The sequence below is a fragment of the Fomitiporia mediterranea genome (genome assembly GCF_000271605.1).
Source record: "Fomitiporia mediterranea MF3/22 unplaced genomic scaffold FOMMEscaffold_1, whole genome shotgun sequence".
Taxonomy (NCBI): Eukaryota; Fungi; Basidiomycota; class Agaricomycetes; order Hymenochaetales; family Hymenochaetaceae; genus Fomitiporia; species Fomitiporia mediterranea.
The window spans coordinates 5,766,644-5,784,789 of NW_006760386.1; the positions used below are offsets into that span (position 1 = coordinate 5,766,644).

The 18,146-nt window shown below is 39.1% G+C and overlaps 2 protein-coding genes across 2 annotated transcripts; one reads left to right on the forward strand and one right to left on the reverse strand.

Annotated features, from left to right (window-relative positions):
* Positions 1 to 584: 584 nt before the first annotated feature.
* Positions 585 to 2,190, forward strand: FOMMEDRAFT_25338 (uncharacterized protein; the record flags this gene model as incomplete). The annotated part of the gene is made up of 7 exons (XM_007262068.1): positions 585 to 903; positions 966 to 1,199; positions 1,257 to 1,295; positions 1,371 to 1,719; positions 1,782 to 1,813; positions 1,839 to 1,956; positions 1,998 to 2,190. The coding sequence occupies 7 exons, from the start codon at positions 585 to 587 to the stop codon at positions 2,188 to 2,190; spliced, it is 1,284 nt and encodes a 427-aa protein (XP_007262130.1).
* Positions 2,191 to 2,415: 225 nt separating this feature from the next.
* Positions 2,416 to 5,989, reverse strand: FOMMEDRAFT_116643 (uncharacterized protein). The gene is made up of 4 exons (XM_007262069.1): positions 5,692 to 5,989; positions 5,102 to 5,621; positions 3,121 to 5,044; positions 2,416 to 3,033 (listed from the first exon to the last, which is right to left on the reverse strand). Exons 1-4 carry the CDS (start codon positions 5,961 to 5,963, stop codon positions 2,855 to 2,857), a joined length of 2,895 nt encoding a protein of 964 aa, XP_007262131.1. The 5' UTR covers positions 5,964 to 5,989; the 3' UTR covers positions 2,416 to 2,854.
* Between the last annotated feature and the right edge of the window lie 12,157 nt (positions 5,990 to 18,146).

The window sequence follows — 18,146 nt, forward strand, 5'->3', positions numbered from 1 at the left end:
CTTATCTAGAACTTAATTTTAGTGATTTTTAGTTGACTGTGTATGTACTCTATAAAACAGTTGAAAATGACCTTTTTTGTATTCTTCTCTACTTTCACTCATTTTTGAAAGGAATTTAATACTCTATAGAGTGTTGTATTCATAAAATGCTAGACTACAAGTACCAATTTACAGAGTGTAATATTATTGTGTTTTGGGGAAGTTATATATATTTTTTCACCTGTGCAATACTTTTGTCATATACTGTACATTCCAAAAAAAAAATTATCAAAGACTGTATATCGAATACTAGAATTTTAAAAAGGGTACATTAAACACACAACAAAGAAGAATCAGATCAAACGACCGCGAGCATTGTTCTGAGGGATAGTGTGAGGGTGATAAAGGAGTTCCGGTTATTAGAGGCAACGACATAACCTTTTGGAAGTGTGTCAAAGAAAACGCTCACGTGACGTAAATTAACATGTTAGGCAGGACGCCTTCCTTCTTACATTTGACATTCAATTCCTATTGCTTCCATTCAAAAAAAATGTTTCCAACGTTCAGCTCAACCACCATCTCGCAAAGAGGCCAGATAACCTGCCATGCTTGTATCGTCCACTTTGTGTCCCTCACATCGCTCCCCCGTGCATTTATTCGTTGTGCATTACGACGAAGACCGTGTCTTGGTGCCCGTAGATCTATACGCGAAATACGCAGACTTGCAGGATTACGTTGCGAGGGAATGGAATCTCGAAAGGGCGAACATTGAATTCGAAACGGATGAGCTGAATATCTGCGCGGGGAAAAAAATACGGATCCATGAGGAAGCTTGGATTGGGATCAAGGACATCGTAGGGAATGTATATGTTCGCGTCCTATATCCGAATCAACCCAGTGTTAGATCGGAAGGGCAACGAGATAGTGAGAGAACATTGATTTCGTGCATTCTTTTGCATACTTATTGACTTGAATCTTTCGCACAGCACTTGCACATAATGTGAAACACGTACCGAAGCGTGAAGTACTTGAAACGATCAGAGCGTCGTCAGAGACTGCACATGAAGCAGAAGTAGAAAAACAGACGAGCACGGAAACTCTCGAGAGCGAATACGTCGATGTTGCTCCGCCAGACGAAAATCATGGCCAGGATAGCGAAGTGAATGGTCATGAACACGAACCATCAAGTGACCCTACAGGAAGTCCGAAGCCACTGGGAGGTGAGCTAATGCAAGTCGCAATATTTTAGAGGGATTTGGAACTCAACGCCGATGCAGAAGAGGAGGGTAAAGAATCTCTGAAGGACAAGGAGAAAGGTATGAAACCCACTGTGGGTAGTACCAGTCCTATTTCTGTCGTCTGAACTAGCCTTCCTTACTTTTGTGATGTAGAAAAGGAACACTCTCCCGGACGTAGCTCAACCTGGGGACAACTTCTAGATTCAGGCAGAGCAGCACCTGAGAACCCACCTAACAATGTGACTACTACCAGCACTGGCTCAACTTTTTGTACCTGCACCAGCACTCGTTGCTCTGCTAGAGAAGCCAAGATAGGGAGTCGGTTACACCATAAGCCCTCACCCAGAAAAGCTGCGTCAGGAGATCCAGAACATATTCTCATCAAAGTCACGCCTCCACCCAACAGCATCTACAACCCTCGTTGGTTCAGAGTCCGTCGCGAAGACTCTGTACGCAGTGTCCTCAAGGCTGCATGCAAAGCATTCAGGGTTGATCACACCAAGTATGCCACACTATCTCTACCTTTCTAAAAAAAGAAGTTCTGACGAGCCTGAATTTTCATAGAGTAGAACTATTGCATAATGGGGGTGATGAAGGTGATCTCTTATTTCAATGTTATAGTGACCAAACGATGGAAGATCTCAACGTACAGGATAATCATGAATTTGTCGTTGAAAGGGTCAATTAAGAGGAAGAAGAGGAAGAAGAGGAAGACGAGAGCGACTCCTGTCGCGAATCAGTGTGCTTTAGCTCCTCGTGCTATGACTTTCTTCTTGCTAGGCATTTTGCATGTTTCTTCAACACATTACTTGCCTCTGGATTCTCCACCCCTGTTCTTGATAAACCTACAGCAGATATGTATTTGCAAGGGTTTTTGTGTATAGAAATTGATTGGTACCAGACGAAACGTATGAATGAACAAAGTCCTTACGAATTCGTAGAAGGTTCAATGCAGAACCCTCTCATCAGCTGAACTATCAATACGTTCAGTCAAGGCAAAACCGTAATTAATTAGTAAAAATAAGCGGCAGAGAAATTAAACAAGTTATTTGTAACTTGAACCAGTATATTGAACACCAGATAAAAAGGAGGTACCCTTAGAGTGCAACAAAAAATCATATGATATAGAAAGCCAATCTTGTATATATTACCAGACAAGATATATTGATATACCAAACATTGGAACAAAAAAAAACAACATCGCTGGATATCATAACGTTACTGTACCACTTGCCTACTTAAAAAGGCATCCACACAAACACTTCAAAATAAAGTGAAGTGAAGAAGCGAAGATGAATGAATAGAGATGAAGGAGAGAAATGAGTAATGTCATAAAAACATTAACATAAAAGATATATTGAAGACAGAAGCCAAAAGAAAGGAAGAAAAGCAAGACAATGGGAAAATCGGGAAACTGGATACACAAAAACGACTAACATGCATGAATAGAGTCCGACTTGACATCTCACGTCTGTCATCAATCATATAAACACGAGAAAAATCAAAACAAAACAAAACAACTCCTCGGTAATCTGGAATTAGAGAGAGCAGGGAGGGAATAGGAAGGCGGAGGACAACTTCAGGTAAATGAGGGTTAAGAGGAGGGTTAAATGTGAAAGTCGTCACATCACATCAAATCAGAACAAGCAAACAAAGTTACTCGGGAAGACCGTCCGACCCGGTACACGTCGCGAGTCATCCAACAGTTCTCCGGTCCACCACCCATCCTCCGGGGTCGACGTAACAGCAATAACATCTCCAGCAGTAAAATCAAACTCTTCGTCAATCGTAGCTTGGTAGTCGTACAGCGCTTTAACTATCCAAAATAAATATAAAATATGAAGTCAGAGTTTGAGTTAGTTAGATAGGGAAGTCGGGTGGAATGAATGGGATGTATGCGCACCGTAAAACAGAATTGGCCTTCCGTTGATGAATTGTCCCGTCGGGGCAGCCATACCAGGTGGAGGCTGAGGACTCGGACTCCTCCTTACATGCTGATCAAAATACCCAGTATTCTGATACCCCAACCCATTCGAATGTGCAGGAGCAGGTGGCGGATGCATGTTCATTGACGGTCCACGATGGAGGTTCGCACCGTTAGGCGCATACGAGTTCATCGGCTGTTGCCCCTGTTGTTGTTGAGGTGGAGGCGGGATGTACTGCGGTTGCTGTTGTTGCTGAGGTGGTGGCGGCTGTTGATGTTGAGGTATCTGCTGCTGCTGTTGTTGTTGTTGATGATACCATAAAGATGGTTGGCGCTGCACGCCAGGACTGAGACCTTGGGCACTTGGTGGTGGTGGAGCAGGTTGTCCATAAGGAAGTTGTTGCGGGATATATTGTCCATGTGGGGGAGGAGGTCCACCATATGGAGGTTGTTGCTGAGGCGGGGGCGGGCCGACAGGAGAAGCTACATGCATACTCTGGTTCCGCTGAAGAGGTCCGTATTGACCGCGAGGAGCAGGCGGCTGAGGAGGTAGTGCTTGTTGTTGTGCCGGTGGAGGAGGTTGACGATACTGCTCCGCCATTCGATCATGTGTAACCTGTCCCGAAGCATCTAGCGAAATTCCCAAGTCTGCTCCTGGTCCCGAAACAGGACTCGGAAGTCGATAATTATTTTGACTTCCATTGACATATGCACTTCCCGACGGACCAGGCGCAGGACCAGGACTCGGCGAACGTCCACCGGATCCAATCCCAGCGAACCCTTCGCGACTCTTCGGACGCTCGAGACTTGGCCGTTGATTATTAATGTTCTGTCCGAGACTCTGACTATGACCATGCGACGGTCCAACGATTCCAGGACTATTCCCACGGCTAATTGGGGTCCTACGTTCACCAGGAAGCGCCGGCGCATATGAAGAAACGACATCTTCGACTGGTAATGAGGATGTTGATACTTGCGCGGGCGGTATCATATGCGCCGCAGTGGGCGGTCCGGCCGGCGATGTCGGGCGAGAACCAGGAGGTGGACCACCTACAACCATCTCGGCGGAATTCCGGTAGTCGCGATTCGCCGGTTGCGCAGTCTTTGGTACAGGAGCAGCAAGTGCAGAACCTGCAGAACCACCCGGAGCAGGACCTGACGCTCCTGCACTTGGCGCGGGCGAAACGCTCTGTTGAGCGGATGAAGGACGTTGAGCATTCACACTGTTGCGACGAATAGACCCAGTCGCAGCAGCGCTGTTGCGTAGTTCGGCCATTTGTTTCAGAAGCGGATCGTCACCTCCACCAACGCGAGAACTTGTAGGCCCTGTACCGGAACTCGGTCCAGTAGAATTGACCACGTTCTGAGGATCTTGATCCGGATAGACTTCGTACACACCGCCTCCCACGGCAAGCATCGTTTTTTGAGTGGATGGGTCAGAAGCGGAAGATGGGCCTGCTTGTGACTGGGAGCGAGTGTGAGCACTTGTAAGAACGGTAGATGGAGTTGTCGGTGCGCTCGTTCCTGTTCCATTGACAGGGCTGGACGACGCGATTGAACGGCTCTGAGTTGCCGTCGTGTTGGATCGTTCAAGATCGCCATTTCTGCCAGTACCACTGCCGCCTGCGCCAAATCCAGCCATTCCGGCGTCCGTCGGCTCCTGGTCTTGGGGCATCGCGCGCAGTACCTCACCCATTGATAGATGTCTGTTCGAGACACGGGGATAACTTGCGTAGCGCGGAGCTTGGCGGGAAGAAGCTACGATAGCAGCATCCGGGTCCGAATAGCTGATGAACTTTGGTGGATCGGGGACTTCATTGCCAGTTCCGTAGTCTCTGACGAAGTTTTCCATGTCACGATCTGGTTCGAGTTGTTCAAGAGAGAGTCGAATCTTCTCGCATGACTAGAAGATAGTGACATCAGATTGATCGAAGAAGAAATTCTTAGATATTACTCATACCTCATCGTCCGACACGCAGACCGTCGAGACGGCATTAGCATAAGCCCAAACATTATCCTTCATAAACTCTATTCGCTCCTCTTCGAGATCCTGACATGCGTCACAAAATGCTTTCCAGTCTCTTTCCCACTTCTCTACCGTACCCTGTAACGCTCTCGCAAAGTTTGCAAAATCTTTTTCATTAGCGGTTACGGTTTGCCGTGCCCGATCGAGCTTGAGTTGAATCTTCTCAAGATCCTTACCCTGTACAAGGGTAGACTGTGCCATGTAAGAGTTGATACGCATGCAATCTGCTTCATACTTCTCGCGTGCCTTCGTCACGTATGATTCCTGAGTCTGTTTATTTTTAAAGGCCTTCTCGATGACGGACTGTGCGCCGCGCTTGAACTGGGCTTGTCGGGCGGTGAACGCACCCGCTGGGGACTCCAGCTCAGTATGTACCTGGTGCGCGAGTTGCGCATGTGCAGTAGCTTGTTTATCCGTCTCTAATCTCAATGTATCCAATGAGTTTTTGAGCTCCCTGTGCGCTCGCGTCAGCACGATCACTCAGTTGATACAGGCAGGCAACTGGCCGCCCGAAAACAACGCACCCAATCTCATCCCGCCCGAGCGGTTGCTTTGCAAGTTTCGACAAGCGTTTCGCATACTCCTCCTCTATCGCTGCTCGTTCCTTCCAAAAAGCACGGAGTTCGTCGATGGTTCGTGCCGCACCGCGCATGCGAGCGAAGAGAACGTCAACACCGCCATCAGCAGCACCCCAGAACGCGTTGCAGAAGTCAAGCGAGCGGTTCGAGAGGTCAGGGGAGTTTACACGGGCATATTTTGATAGGGAGGTTGTCGACGACTGGCGTCGTGCAGCCATTGTTTGGATGATGTTGAAAGAGTGACCGGGCGTCTGCAACGAAGTAGCGCTCCTGGCCGATTTACCGTCTGGCTGCTGCGTTCTCCATTTGGAACAATCATCTCACGCGTGCAAAAGGCTGTTGCGCCGATGCTCTCGCCATCCATGAACAAATTATCATTCGATGTAGCGACTCGAATGCGGTGCCTGGCGCCAGTATCGCATCGCTGGCACCGTGATCGAGGGCAGCCAAGCATCTTTGCCGACGGTAATTGGTACCGCAGACCAAGCCTTTGGGTATAGGAATTTTCTTTCTCTACATATAATTTGCATGTACCATGGACTAATTCTTTACGGTATTCAAACCTGTGAATGCACTGGCACAGCTACGATAGTGTTTATGGCCTTTTAATTCAATTTCCGGAAGGATACCGAGAGACAGGAATTTCTCCCGGCTCGGTACTTGTTCAAAGGGTCCACTGATCGTTCTCAGTTCAAGACCCCTCGGGAAAACATCATATTTGTTGCAAATTTACACTGATATCCATCCACCATTACTCATTCAAACTGAAAATTCAAACAAGGATGAAATTTCTCTTCAGTAATTTATTCTGTACCGAGTCTTGTGCTCATTGATGATTAACTACAAACTTAACTGTACTTCTGAACCCCCTCCCCCGGTACTGGGTGGGTGACAAGTTCCAGCAGGTCCACAAGTAGAAGATAGTGTGATGCATCCTTATTTTATTCTTTAATATTGCATGTACAGCATGGGCACTGGGCAGGAAGTACCAATAATATAACTATAACAGCCAACTAATAAGAGGCTGGTTAAAGAGGTTTTTTTTTAAATCCTGAATCTTTGAGTACTTTCAGTAGCAGTCTTGTATCCCAAACCGTGACCTTACCATTGCCCATGCCTGACACAATGCATTACCCGTCATATGAGAAGGCAATGGAATCAAAGCTTCTGCATGATCCTTCTAAAGGCCAATTACAATATTAATATTCCCACTCTCCATGTTGCACACATAATAATTGTCCCTGCTCTGTGAGGCAATGCATTTCCCATTAGAGAAAAGGCAAGAGCTGCACCAATGTAAATAGCTTTCTCAGCCTTGAAAGGACCAGAAACAATTTCACCAATTTCAGTGTTCCAAAGAATGACATTGTTTTCTGACCATAGTTATGCTCAAGTAAAAAAACCATCCTATTGAACTTCTGAACCCTGGATTAATTATGGAATAAATTGAACAGGGTCCCTCATCAGGAAAATATCTCAAACTTTGTATTAGCTTATATGTATATAAATTATATATATTTTCTACATTTTGTAAAAGAGCTTATTGTGTACCTAAGGGTTTTGGAAAGATAATAAGAAGCTAAGAAAGTTATTAAAAAGTCTTGACTATCTGGTCAAGAATGATAAGAATTGTAGTACTTACTAAGATATACAAGTGCTTAAAGTGTACCTTACAAAATAGCTAAGTATTATAATACTTGTCATTTTAACAAGGAAAACATATGTATATAAAATGTATAAGACAAGTTTTTACTTATATCTGTTTATTATTAAAATGACAGTTTATTATTACATTGAAATATTGTATAAATACATTATTATCTACAACAATTAGGGAAATAATCTGACAACAGATAGTGAGTGTGTTGACAATAGAGAATGAATGTGTTTCTCAGCCATTTGAAATAGTCTTTGTTACTATGCTTTGGTCAACACTCAGTCCCTGCAAGTTGAATTGTGTGTAGATTGTAAGATTGTATAGATTGTAGAGGTCAAGGTTGTACTTGTAAGGTGAGTTTGGAGGTTAACTTGCTAAGAGGGTAAGAGGTTGTTAGCAAGTGTGAGTACTTAAAGTAAAGAGATAGATACACTGTAACAGTGTACAGTAAGTGTAAGTAGTGTACTAGGGTTGAGATCCAGAGTATTAAACAATCTGATTTGTAAATGACTACAAAAGTGTATCTCTAGAATGTTCTGGATTGAAGAGTGAGGGTAAAGTGGAAGATGTGGACAGATTCAACTCATCTTGGATAGGTGTGAGTAATAGACCACTACTTCTGTTCAATATAGTGTCATACTTAGTACAGAGGAATGTAAATACATACAGTGTAGGCCTACTAAGAATAATATCAAGCATTGTACAGGTAGGGAAGGAGAGCACATACTGAGTAAGAGAAGGGGTAGTATGATAGGAGTAAATATATATAGACATTGTTACAAGTGTGTACTCATTAATTGTTGCTTACACTATAGAGTAGGAAGAAGTATATAAGTGTATAGGATTTTTGAAGAATTTGCTCAGTATTAGTTAACAATACAGATGTAAGAATGTGAATACAAAAGGGAAGGTAGTGTAGAAAGGAGGACAATAAAGGAGAGGTAACACAATTGGTAGAATAAGAAGTAGAAGGGATGGAAGGGAGACAAAAAGTTGGGAGGAGAGGAATAAGTAACTATTGTACAGGTTATTATAAAGTGAACTGGTTGCTTACATTTAACATTATTGAGACTAAGAGGGTACAGTGTAATTAGCTGTATAGAATCTAGAACTCAGTGTAGACATTATAACAGTTAATTAGAGAGACAAGTACAGTAATGTTTATTATTAATGTTGTTAAAGGTAGAGTAGTAGCTAGTAGAATGTATGTAAGAGGAGAAAGACTAGAGACTTAGAGAGAACAAAAGTAACAATATAGTAGTATAGTAGAGAGTTAGACTTAGAGAGGTGGTAGAGGTTGAAGAGAAAGGGTAGTATGTATAAGTGTGTTATTATATACTCTCAATCTTTAGCTGTTAATTATATAAGCAAGTTAGGTATTAGTTGTCTAAGATAATCTAAGTATAATGTACATATTATATACTTATAGTATACTTTTAATAAGATAATTGGAACAGTACTAGGGAAGTACTAAACACTGTTACAAATGAGTTCTGAGTTTGTAGTAACACACAAAGGCTGACAGGACAAAAGTATCTTTGTTACAGTCAGAAATACAAACTGTACATGTACTAACAAAGGACTCACCTTTGTTATAGTCAGAAATACAAACTGATACAACAAAGGTAAAGAATACTAACTATATATACTAAGGAAATGGTCCATACTCAAAGGGGAAAATAAAAGGGGAACAAAAGAGGAGAACATGATACATACTTAAAGAGGAAGACAAAAGGGGATAGTATGTATCTAGGAATGTAAAGAAGGTGGTTATAATAAAAGGGGGACTTAATGTAAGTATGTAGGAAAAGTGTGTAGCTTAGTAAGCTACTATAAGAATCCATATACAGAATCTGTAGTTCTGTACTATAGAACTGTGTAGAAACTGTTATAAGTTGTTAAGCAGGCTTACACTCCTCCCTCCTCTAAAAAAATAGTACTCTTATAGGGATACAAAGCTAACTAGGCCTGTAGAACTTTAGAGGCTAACCTCTAAAGCTCTGACTGTACTTTCTATTCTTATTCCTATTCACCCTATCCTACTTATTCTACCAAATACTACTAACCTTAGCCTTTGTACCTTGTATCTACAATACACAATACCTTGTAAATCTCCTCCTCTCCTTCTACCAGACCTAGTCAATTAAGAGTACATTGTAGAAAGAGTATATTATTATTTAGGATATAACACTTGAGTTAGTTTGTATAGAATCCTAGGAAAGTCTGATTAGAGTTAGATAGCTTTAGAGTGTATTCTAACTTGTTTAGGTTTACTATAATAATAAAATACAGTCTATTATAGTAAGGTATGAATTTTACAGTGTGTTCTAACATTTGTACAAGGTAGTTCTAGTAGTAATTGTAAGTAGAGAGTATAACTTAGTCTCTTACTATAAAACAATCTTCTACAGTACAGTCTTGATTTGTATAATGTGTCTAGCAGGTTTTAGCTACTAGAAGAGTGTCTTGTGCCTCTATAACATTCTAATGTATGTAGGCTAGGAATTCTGATACTCATACTTTTAGAGAATCTACTTACAACTGTTCTAGTTGTGTAAATGGTAGAACTGTCTATAGTGAGCATCTATAATATAGTTAGAATAATGAATATCCTATAGAAGTGTTTACCATATTTATAATACAGAACCAGACTTATAAGAGCTGAGCCTACTAACCCTACTGTTAGTAATTAATATAGAAGTATAATAACTAACTTACTATCTTATTAGTATACTCACTTGCTCTATCTGTCTCTAAATAGTATACTGTTAACATCTTCAGCTTTATACCTGTCCTTATATGTAATACAGTCCAAAATCTAGACAGGAACAGACAGTCCTAGTTAGAAATGATTTCCTAAGGTAAGCTGTTTTTGTAATACTATTTGTTAAAGAACAGTTCTACAAATTCTTCTACTATCATGTTTATTCTATACAGTTCAATTCTAATGTCTGTACTACCTAGTTAATTCATCATTATTACTATTCTATTGTATCTACTGTCTTCTAGTAGTAGTCTAACAAAGTCAATTATAATACTCTCAAAACATACATTCAGAACTAGTAACAAATGTAGTAGACTAGTAGGTTTTATTGTTAGGTTCTTATTGTGTTAGTATGTATTATAGTCTAGAATATAGTTCTGTTCAAGATCCTAGCACATGTTAGGCTAATAGAATAAGTTGTACAAGGACAGATAAGTCTTATCTGTACTAAAATGTTCTAGTTTATTATGTGTAAGGTGGTACAAGGTTTTGTACATGTTTCTAGAGCTTAGAATTACTAACCAGTTGTCTAAGTACAGTAGTCCTTAATCCTTACAAGCTCCTACAATACTTCCAAGATTGTATCAAAACTTGTAACAGAACTCATCTGTGTTGCCTATACTAGGTTATTATTTTCCAGACTAATATTAAAGTCTGAGTGACAGGAGAGTGTATTAGTAACTGTGTTCTCTTCTCCTTTAATGTAATACAGCTTATAGTTATACTAGGAAAGGTCCTCTATCTACTAGGCTTGTCTCTAGAACAGATTATACTGTGTATCTAAGTATTTAAGAGTATAGTAATCTGTGTAAACATAGAAATGTACTCTTAGAAGGTAAACACACTATTTCTTAAGTGTGTGAACAATTGTAAGGAGTTTGTACTTGTGTATCAGGTAATTACATTCTATACTATTGTATTGCTTGAACTCAAATACTACAGGTTTTACTGTTTTCTACAAGAATCCAACACTAAGGACTACTCTAGTCCTAGAATTACTTACATTCATAGTTACATAGATCTGCTCTCCTGAATTGTAGTCTACAGAAGTGAGGCACTTGTAGCTAGTAACAATAGACTTGATTGTGTTGAAAGTACATTAGTGTTCTAGCTTCTACTCTAGAAACACCTTATTATAATCCTTATCTATAAGTAGAGAAAGAACTATAGTATGTTCTATAAGGTGTAGAAAGTATACTATAATATACTATAAAAGTCTAAGAAACCTGTAAATGTTCTAGACTCTCTAGGACTGTAGTCATTCTAGAATTTACTTAACCTTGTCTGAGTCTGCTTCTGTACCCTTTTCTATAATTAGATACTTAAGAAACTTAACCTCTGTGTAAAATAACTTAGTTTTCTTCTGTAAACAGACAAGACCCTTGTTATAGAGTACTTATATAACCTTTCTAATGTTTCTAATGTGTTCTACCTCTGACTCTGACTAGATAATAATATTATCCAAGTAGACATGACAGATCCTTCTAATAAGATGTTCTAAGACCCTTATAACTCTCTACTATTATATAGTTAGTGTATTGTATAATCCTATTAGTATAACTGTCTACTCATATAGTCTAAACAGAGTACTAATTGTAGTGAGTAGAATATGTTCTAGATTCATGTAGGTTTGGAAAAATGTGTTAGTTATGTTAATCTTTACATATATACATTCTCTAATAGTATTATTCATGATTTTGTTAATATAGAGTAGTAGGGTCCAGTCATAGATTATGTTACTATTTAATGTCTAGTAGTTGTATACTATACACAGAAGGTCTTCCAGATCTGCCTTCAGAATTAGGAACATAAGTAATGTATACAGGCTTTCTAACCTTCACAAACAACTAGCTTGAATGTACTAATCTAAGAGTGTACACTAAGTGTTAGTAACAGTATAAAGGGGACCTGAAGGCTTAGTGAGGGGACCTAGGCTATAACTATCTTACATAACAGAAATACAGAATGTAAGTACTAAAATATAGTTAGAACTTACAGAATAGACAGAGAGAGAGAGTAAGACAAGAGTAGAGTATATAGAGTAAGTCTAAGAGTACAGGACTATCTAGAGTAGACAAGATCAAGACTACTAGACTAGTCTGATCTTATACACCTATATATACTAAACTATACAAGAGTACTTAGAGAATAGTAAGCTACTAAGAATGATAAGTTATAAAGAATAAAAGAAAGGAAGGTTAAAGATAAGGATGTAAAGAATAAAGGGATAGACAAAGGGTAAGAAACTATAGAATGAACAAGGAATAAAGGAGTAGACAAAGGAACAGAATGATAAAGTAAGGAGGAGTAGTAGTAAGAGTCAGTCTGTATATAGTTTATAAACAGTACTCTTAAGGGACAGAAGTCCTAAGTTCTAGTACAGAAGAGTGTAGAACCTACAGAACCAAAGGTGTAAGAGTAGAGAACTGTAACATTACTCTCCCTCTAAAACCAATTATCCTAATTAGTAAACATTAGACTTAGTTAGTAGCTTAAGTATAAGTTAGAATAGTAGGGTTTAGAAATCTGTAAGGTAGAGTTAGTACAGAGTACCTAGATAAAGTTGATAGAAGTCTCAGATTACTTTAATAATATGAGTAAGATTCTTAACAGGTTCTCAAGTGTGTTCTTCAACTAAGTACCCTTTCTAGTAAATAAGAAACTTAAGCCTTCTATATACTAACTTAGTATCTATTATATACTCTACTTTGTATTCTAGTTTAGAACTACTAAGTTCTAGTAGAGGTGGTAAGGGTCTTTGTTATAAAGGAAAACTTAGATTGTAGTACTAAGACAACAGAACCTTGTTAAACACTAAGTGTATGTACTTCTATATTGTTAAAAGTTAGAGTTTGTAAGTAGAGGTACTAACCTTCTTTTTAATAATGAAGGGTTTAAAGTACTTATTGTTTAACTTCTTTATTAAGTAATCTGTAGTCAGATTAGTAGCTTCTAGTATAACTTTGTTACTAGACTAGTAATCCTTAACTACAGACCTCTTCTAATTATAGTTCTACTTTATAATCTGTACTACCTTCTCTAAAAGAGCTTGTGTGTCCTCTCTGGTCTTGTGTATCTGTTCTATAAAGTCTGTTACAGATTCAGAACTACTGTTCTGGTTCAGAACTGTCCTCTAATACAGATGTCTTCTATATTTAAGGAAGAACAGAGACTGTCCTATTATAGAGTGTTACTAGTTATTGTGTACAAATTCTACTAGAGCTAACTATTTAGACTAATCTAACTACTAATGATTGATAAACATTCAGAGATAGAGTTTAATCTTCTGATTAACTTACTCAGTTTGACTATTAGTTTATAAGTAATATGTAGTAGAAGGGTTCCCTTAAATTCTAAGAAGTATATACAAGTCCTGTATGAATTTCAACTTAAATTATAGTCTGTAATCATGAATAAGCTTCTGAGGGAGTCTATACAACTAGAAAACATAATCTTAATAAATGTACACTATACTTTCAGAAGTGAGTTCTGTTTAAGTCAGAACTGTATAGACTTACTTAGAGAATTAGTTAACAATTACACAGATAGTATTATAACTCTGAGACTCAGGTAGTTTACTAATCAGGTCTACTAAGACTTCTTCCTAAGAGTAATCTAGGATCTAATGTGAATATAAAGGAGCCTGAACTCTTGTTTAGTAGGCCTTAGTCTGTTAGTATGTATTACAACTAGTTACATACTTTAGGATTTCCCTCTACATTTCTAGCTACTAGTAGTTCTGAGTAATAAGTTCCTGTGTTTTGTGTTAGTTTAAATGTTCTACAGTCAGATTATTATAATAAGCCCAGACAATGTCCTTCTGTAGCTTCTAATCCTTTAGAACATACAGTCAGCCTTCTTAGTAGACTTGTCTATCCTTATCCTTCTCCTAGTCCCTAACTTACTTTTCTAACTACTTTACTATAACCTAGTCCTGTGTGTGTCTTAGAGCTTACTATATATAGGTAACAAAGTTAACATTCTTAGATTTGAGTTAGATCTCTTAGATTGTCTCAGACACAAAACAGGAATTGTTTAGGAGAACAAGATTTTTGTTATCATTCTCTCCCCTTTTATAACCTACTTGTCTTGAGAGTAAATCAGCTTTTGTAAGCCTACCCTATAACTTACAACAGCTTCTGTACTGTTCCATACCTCTCCTGGTACAGAACTACATTTCCAAACTCAGACCTTCTTTCAAGCTTAAACCTTCTTAGTATAGACTCTAGAGTCACACACATTTCCTCTTTTGTCTTCACACTATGTTTCCTTATTGTTTGAGTCACATACTCTTTATTCTTAAGTGTATACACTCTCCTTTTTCTCTTTAGTATTGTTTTCCCCTTTAGGTATGAGTCATCTTTGTTTTATTTCTAGTATATATAGTTTTAATCTTTTACCTTTATTATACTAGTTCTTATTCCTGACTATAACAAAGGTGAGTTCTTACATATACATAGACTAGTTCTTATTCCTAACTGTAACAAAGATACCTTTGTCCTATTAGTATTCTACATATGTTAGCAAACTTAGAACTTAACAGAACTTGTTTGTAACAGTGTTTAGTACTTTCCTAGTACTATTCTACTTTTTTTTTAACATTAACAAAGTAGTCTTTATTATACTACACATTAGTAAGGTTCCTCTAACCTTTCTAAATGTCTCCTACTGTTAGTAAGGTTCCCTCAGCCTTCCTGAACACTCTCTACTGTTAGTAAAACTCTCTAGCCTTTCTAAACACACTACTATAGTCTTAAAGCAAGTTTGACTCTCTTCCTAACTACATATAACTAGGTCTTGTTTCCCCTAGTACTAGGTATCTTTAGAAGCTACTATAGTTGCCCCTCTATTAACTAGAGAAACTGTATTTACTTCCTCTACACTACTACTATTTACAGTAACCCTAAGTTTGGATTTAGTAAATAGCTCAGACCTCTTAGAACTAGAAAGTAACACAAGTAAGCTACCTACCCTGAACTACTAAAAGACTATAATGTTCTGTACTACATCTACTAAAGCTTAAGTAGTCTAGGAAAGTATAACAAAGCCTCTAATACTGACCCTAGACAACCTAACACTATACACTCTCTAGTTATAAATCTCTACATTTTACAAGTATGTATCTACTAAATCTGTCCTTACAACCTACATAGTTGTAGTTATAATAGAATGTTTATAGGATAGTAGACTGTACTAGTAGTACAAGTATAACTAGCCTAGGCTTGAAGGGCTTACACTAGACACATTCTATCAGGAGCTTTAGTGTAAAATACTCTCTATAGACTAAGTAGTACAAACCTAGAACAGACTACTAGTAACACAGTAAGATAGTTGTAACTTCTAGGAATAGTAGCTGTAGGTTACTAGGATCAACTTTAGTCTTCTAGAAGATTAGTACCTTAATCCTAATAGGCTTTACAAACTTCTCAAAGCTAACCTACACTCAGACCTCTAGTTCAAGCTTTACTTTACACTTATAAATTTAGTCCTAACACATTCTAAACAGTTTATAATGTATACAGAAAGGTTGTATATAGTAACCTTAGTAAATAGCCAGATCCCTAATCCTACAGATCACCTCCTGACTCTAGAACCAGTCCTAGGAAAAGAAGTAACAGATTGTACTAGACTCTACAGATAGTTAGAACATGTGTGTAAATTGGTGAAACAGTTAGAAGCAGACTATACAAAGGTTTGTAATAGTGTAGAAGTAATACTTACAGTAGAACAGGCCTAGAAGAAGGATCAGGAGAAGTAGTACACAGGAAAGGTTATCCTTATAACAGCTAGTTTAAAGGCTATCTTAGAAAGTACTATAAAGTGTATCAGCTTGTTCTATATAGAGTACTAACTTCTAATAAAGAACTAATAATGTTTCTAATATTGTAAACCCTTTGTAAATTATAGGAGGGACAGTTACTTAATAGGTCTACTCAAACTAGAAGACATAGTGTCATACTCTTACAACACATACGTTCTAATACATTCTGATTGGAAGGGCTCAGTCACATCAAAGTTGTATCATCCTCACATCAGCAATCCTTCGATTACATCATCATTGCCCACACAATAGTCTTGGTTGCTCAACTCAGACTAGTTGGGTTCCAGACTCCAGTTCCAATTCACAAAGGCAAGACTCTGAGCCTTCAGACAGCTGGTTGATTGATACAAAGGGGACTCAGATCCAGAGTCCTGGATGGGTTAATACAAAGGAGACAGTGGTGGATTTGTTCACAAAGGACTAGTAGCTACAAAGGACTCATAATTTCTATAAATACCCTCATGTAATTTGTACTTTCCAGCAATCAAGTTACTCTCTACTGTAACTCTTAGTGTGTAGTTTGACAGTCTCCTCAGTTAACATTCCATCTTGCCTTGTCTTGTCTTGTATTGCCTTGTTCCAAAGTGTGGCTTTGTTGTTCCACACTACTCTCATCTTGTTAATCATCACCTTCAGAACTTGTATGTTCTGCTCGGATCTACCTATTCCTTCTCACTCTTGACCCCTCTCAGTGTCTGTACCTTACAGACTCAACTAACCTCTTCTACCTCAACTAGTACTTGAGATTGACATTTTTGGAGCCTACTGCAAGGGGGGTTTCTCAAGGTGTCTCAAGTAGGCCAAGCAGCCAACAGGTGGCAGTGCTACTGAGAGTGCACCAACTCAATCACAGAAGAATCAGATTCTAGACCTGAATTAGATTTGGTTGACTGTGACCTCTCACAACCTGTATCCTGTATACCTAGTCCTGTTTCTGAAGGGGTTTCCATACAACCTCTTGAGCAATCTGGCTCAGCTTCACTATCCATGTTTCATAGTTTGTTCCCTAGTTTGTTTCCATCAACCTCTACACACAACTCTACTTGTTCTGTATCTCCTGTTCTGTCTGTTTAAGAAGAGGACCACACAATCACTCTAGCATTTCCACCAATTCCAATCGTTCCAACAGTTCTGAGTACACAGAACAATCTGATAAGTTCCCAGTCTCAACAGATGAGCTCACAGAATAATCCAAGCAGCTCACCTGCCACAGCCAGTACTCCAAGTAGCTAGCCAGCCACAACCAACATTCTGAATGCTCTGCCAGTTACAATCTGAGGACAGACCAGCCTGCCCCTGCACCAAACAAGCTGTGATACTCTCTGTTATGACAGAACCAATGTGTAGGACCTGCCTTAGTTCCTTGAAGAAGTAGAAATGATTAGAGATGAGTTCCAACTTTCCAATCAACAGCTTATCTGGAGAGTAAAATATTATGCTAACCAATCCAATTCCAAGATCTGGGCCTCAATACCTGAAGCCACAGACAGTGTCTCAGATTGGTAAGCTGCTCAAGCAGCAATTCTTGGATTATACCTGTCCCTCAACTGCAATTGCTACTATGTGAAGAATGACCTCTGTATCCTGGTCTAACAATGGGCTGTCACTGGAATCCAGAACTGAGAAGAGTTTGTAGAGTACCAGTGCAAATTCCAGAAGATAGTAAGCTTCCTAGTCTCAAAGAAAGAAATCACAGAAGAAGATTGGAACAAAGTGTTCCTTGACAGTATCATGGGTGCCTTCAAAGATCAGCTAACTCTCTGTTTGTTAGCCTGCAACCCTAACCACAACAGTTGTATAGCTTACACATACACTAAAGTTGTCAAGACTGCCAAGCTTATGTAGGGAGGTATAGCTTTGCAATGCTCAGGAAAGACAGCCAATACAACTGGAACAATGAGTTCTGGAACCATTCTGATAAAGAAAGAAGATACAAACATAGTCACCATCCTTGATTTGCTCCACTCATTCCAAAGCAAGTTAGACTTGTTTGAATGCAAGACCAGTTCCCTGTTTGTAGGAAACACAGGTATGTAATCTGCACAATCTGCACAATCTGCTCATTCTGTAGGGCTGCCCTACAACACAAACTGCTCCTTCTGCAGAGAAGACAGACACTTCATTTACTTGTGTCTAAAGGTTAATGAGTTCATTTGCAA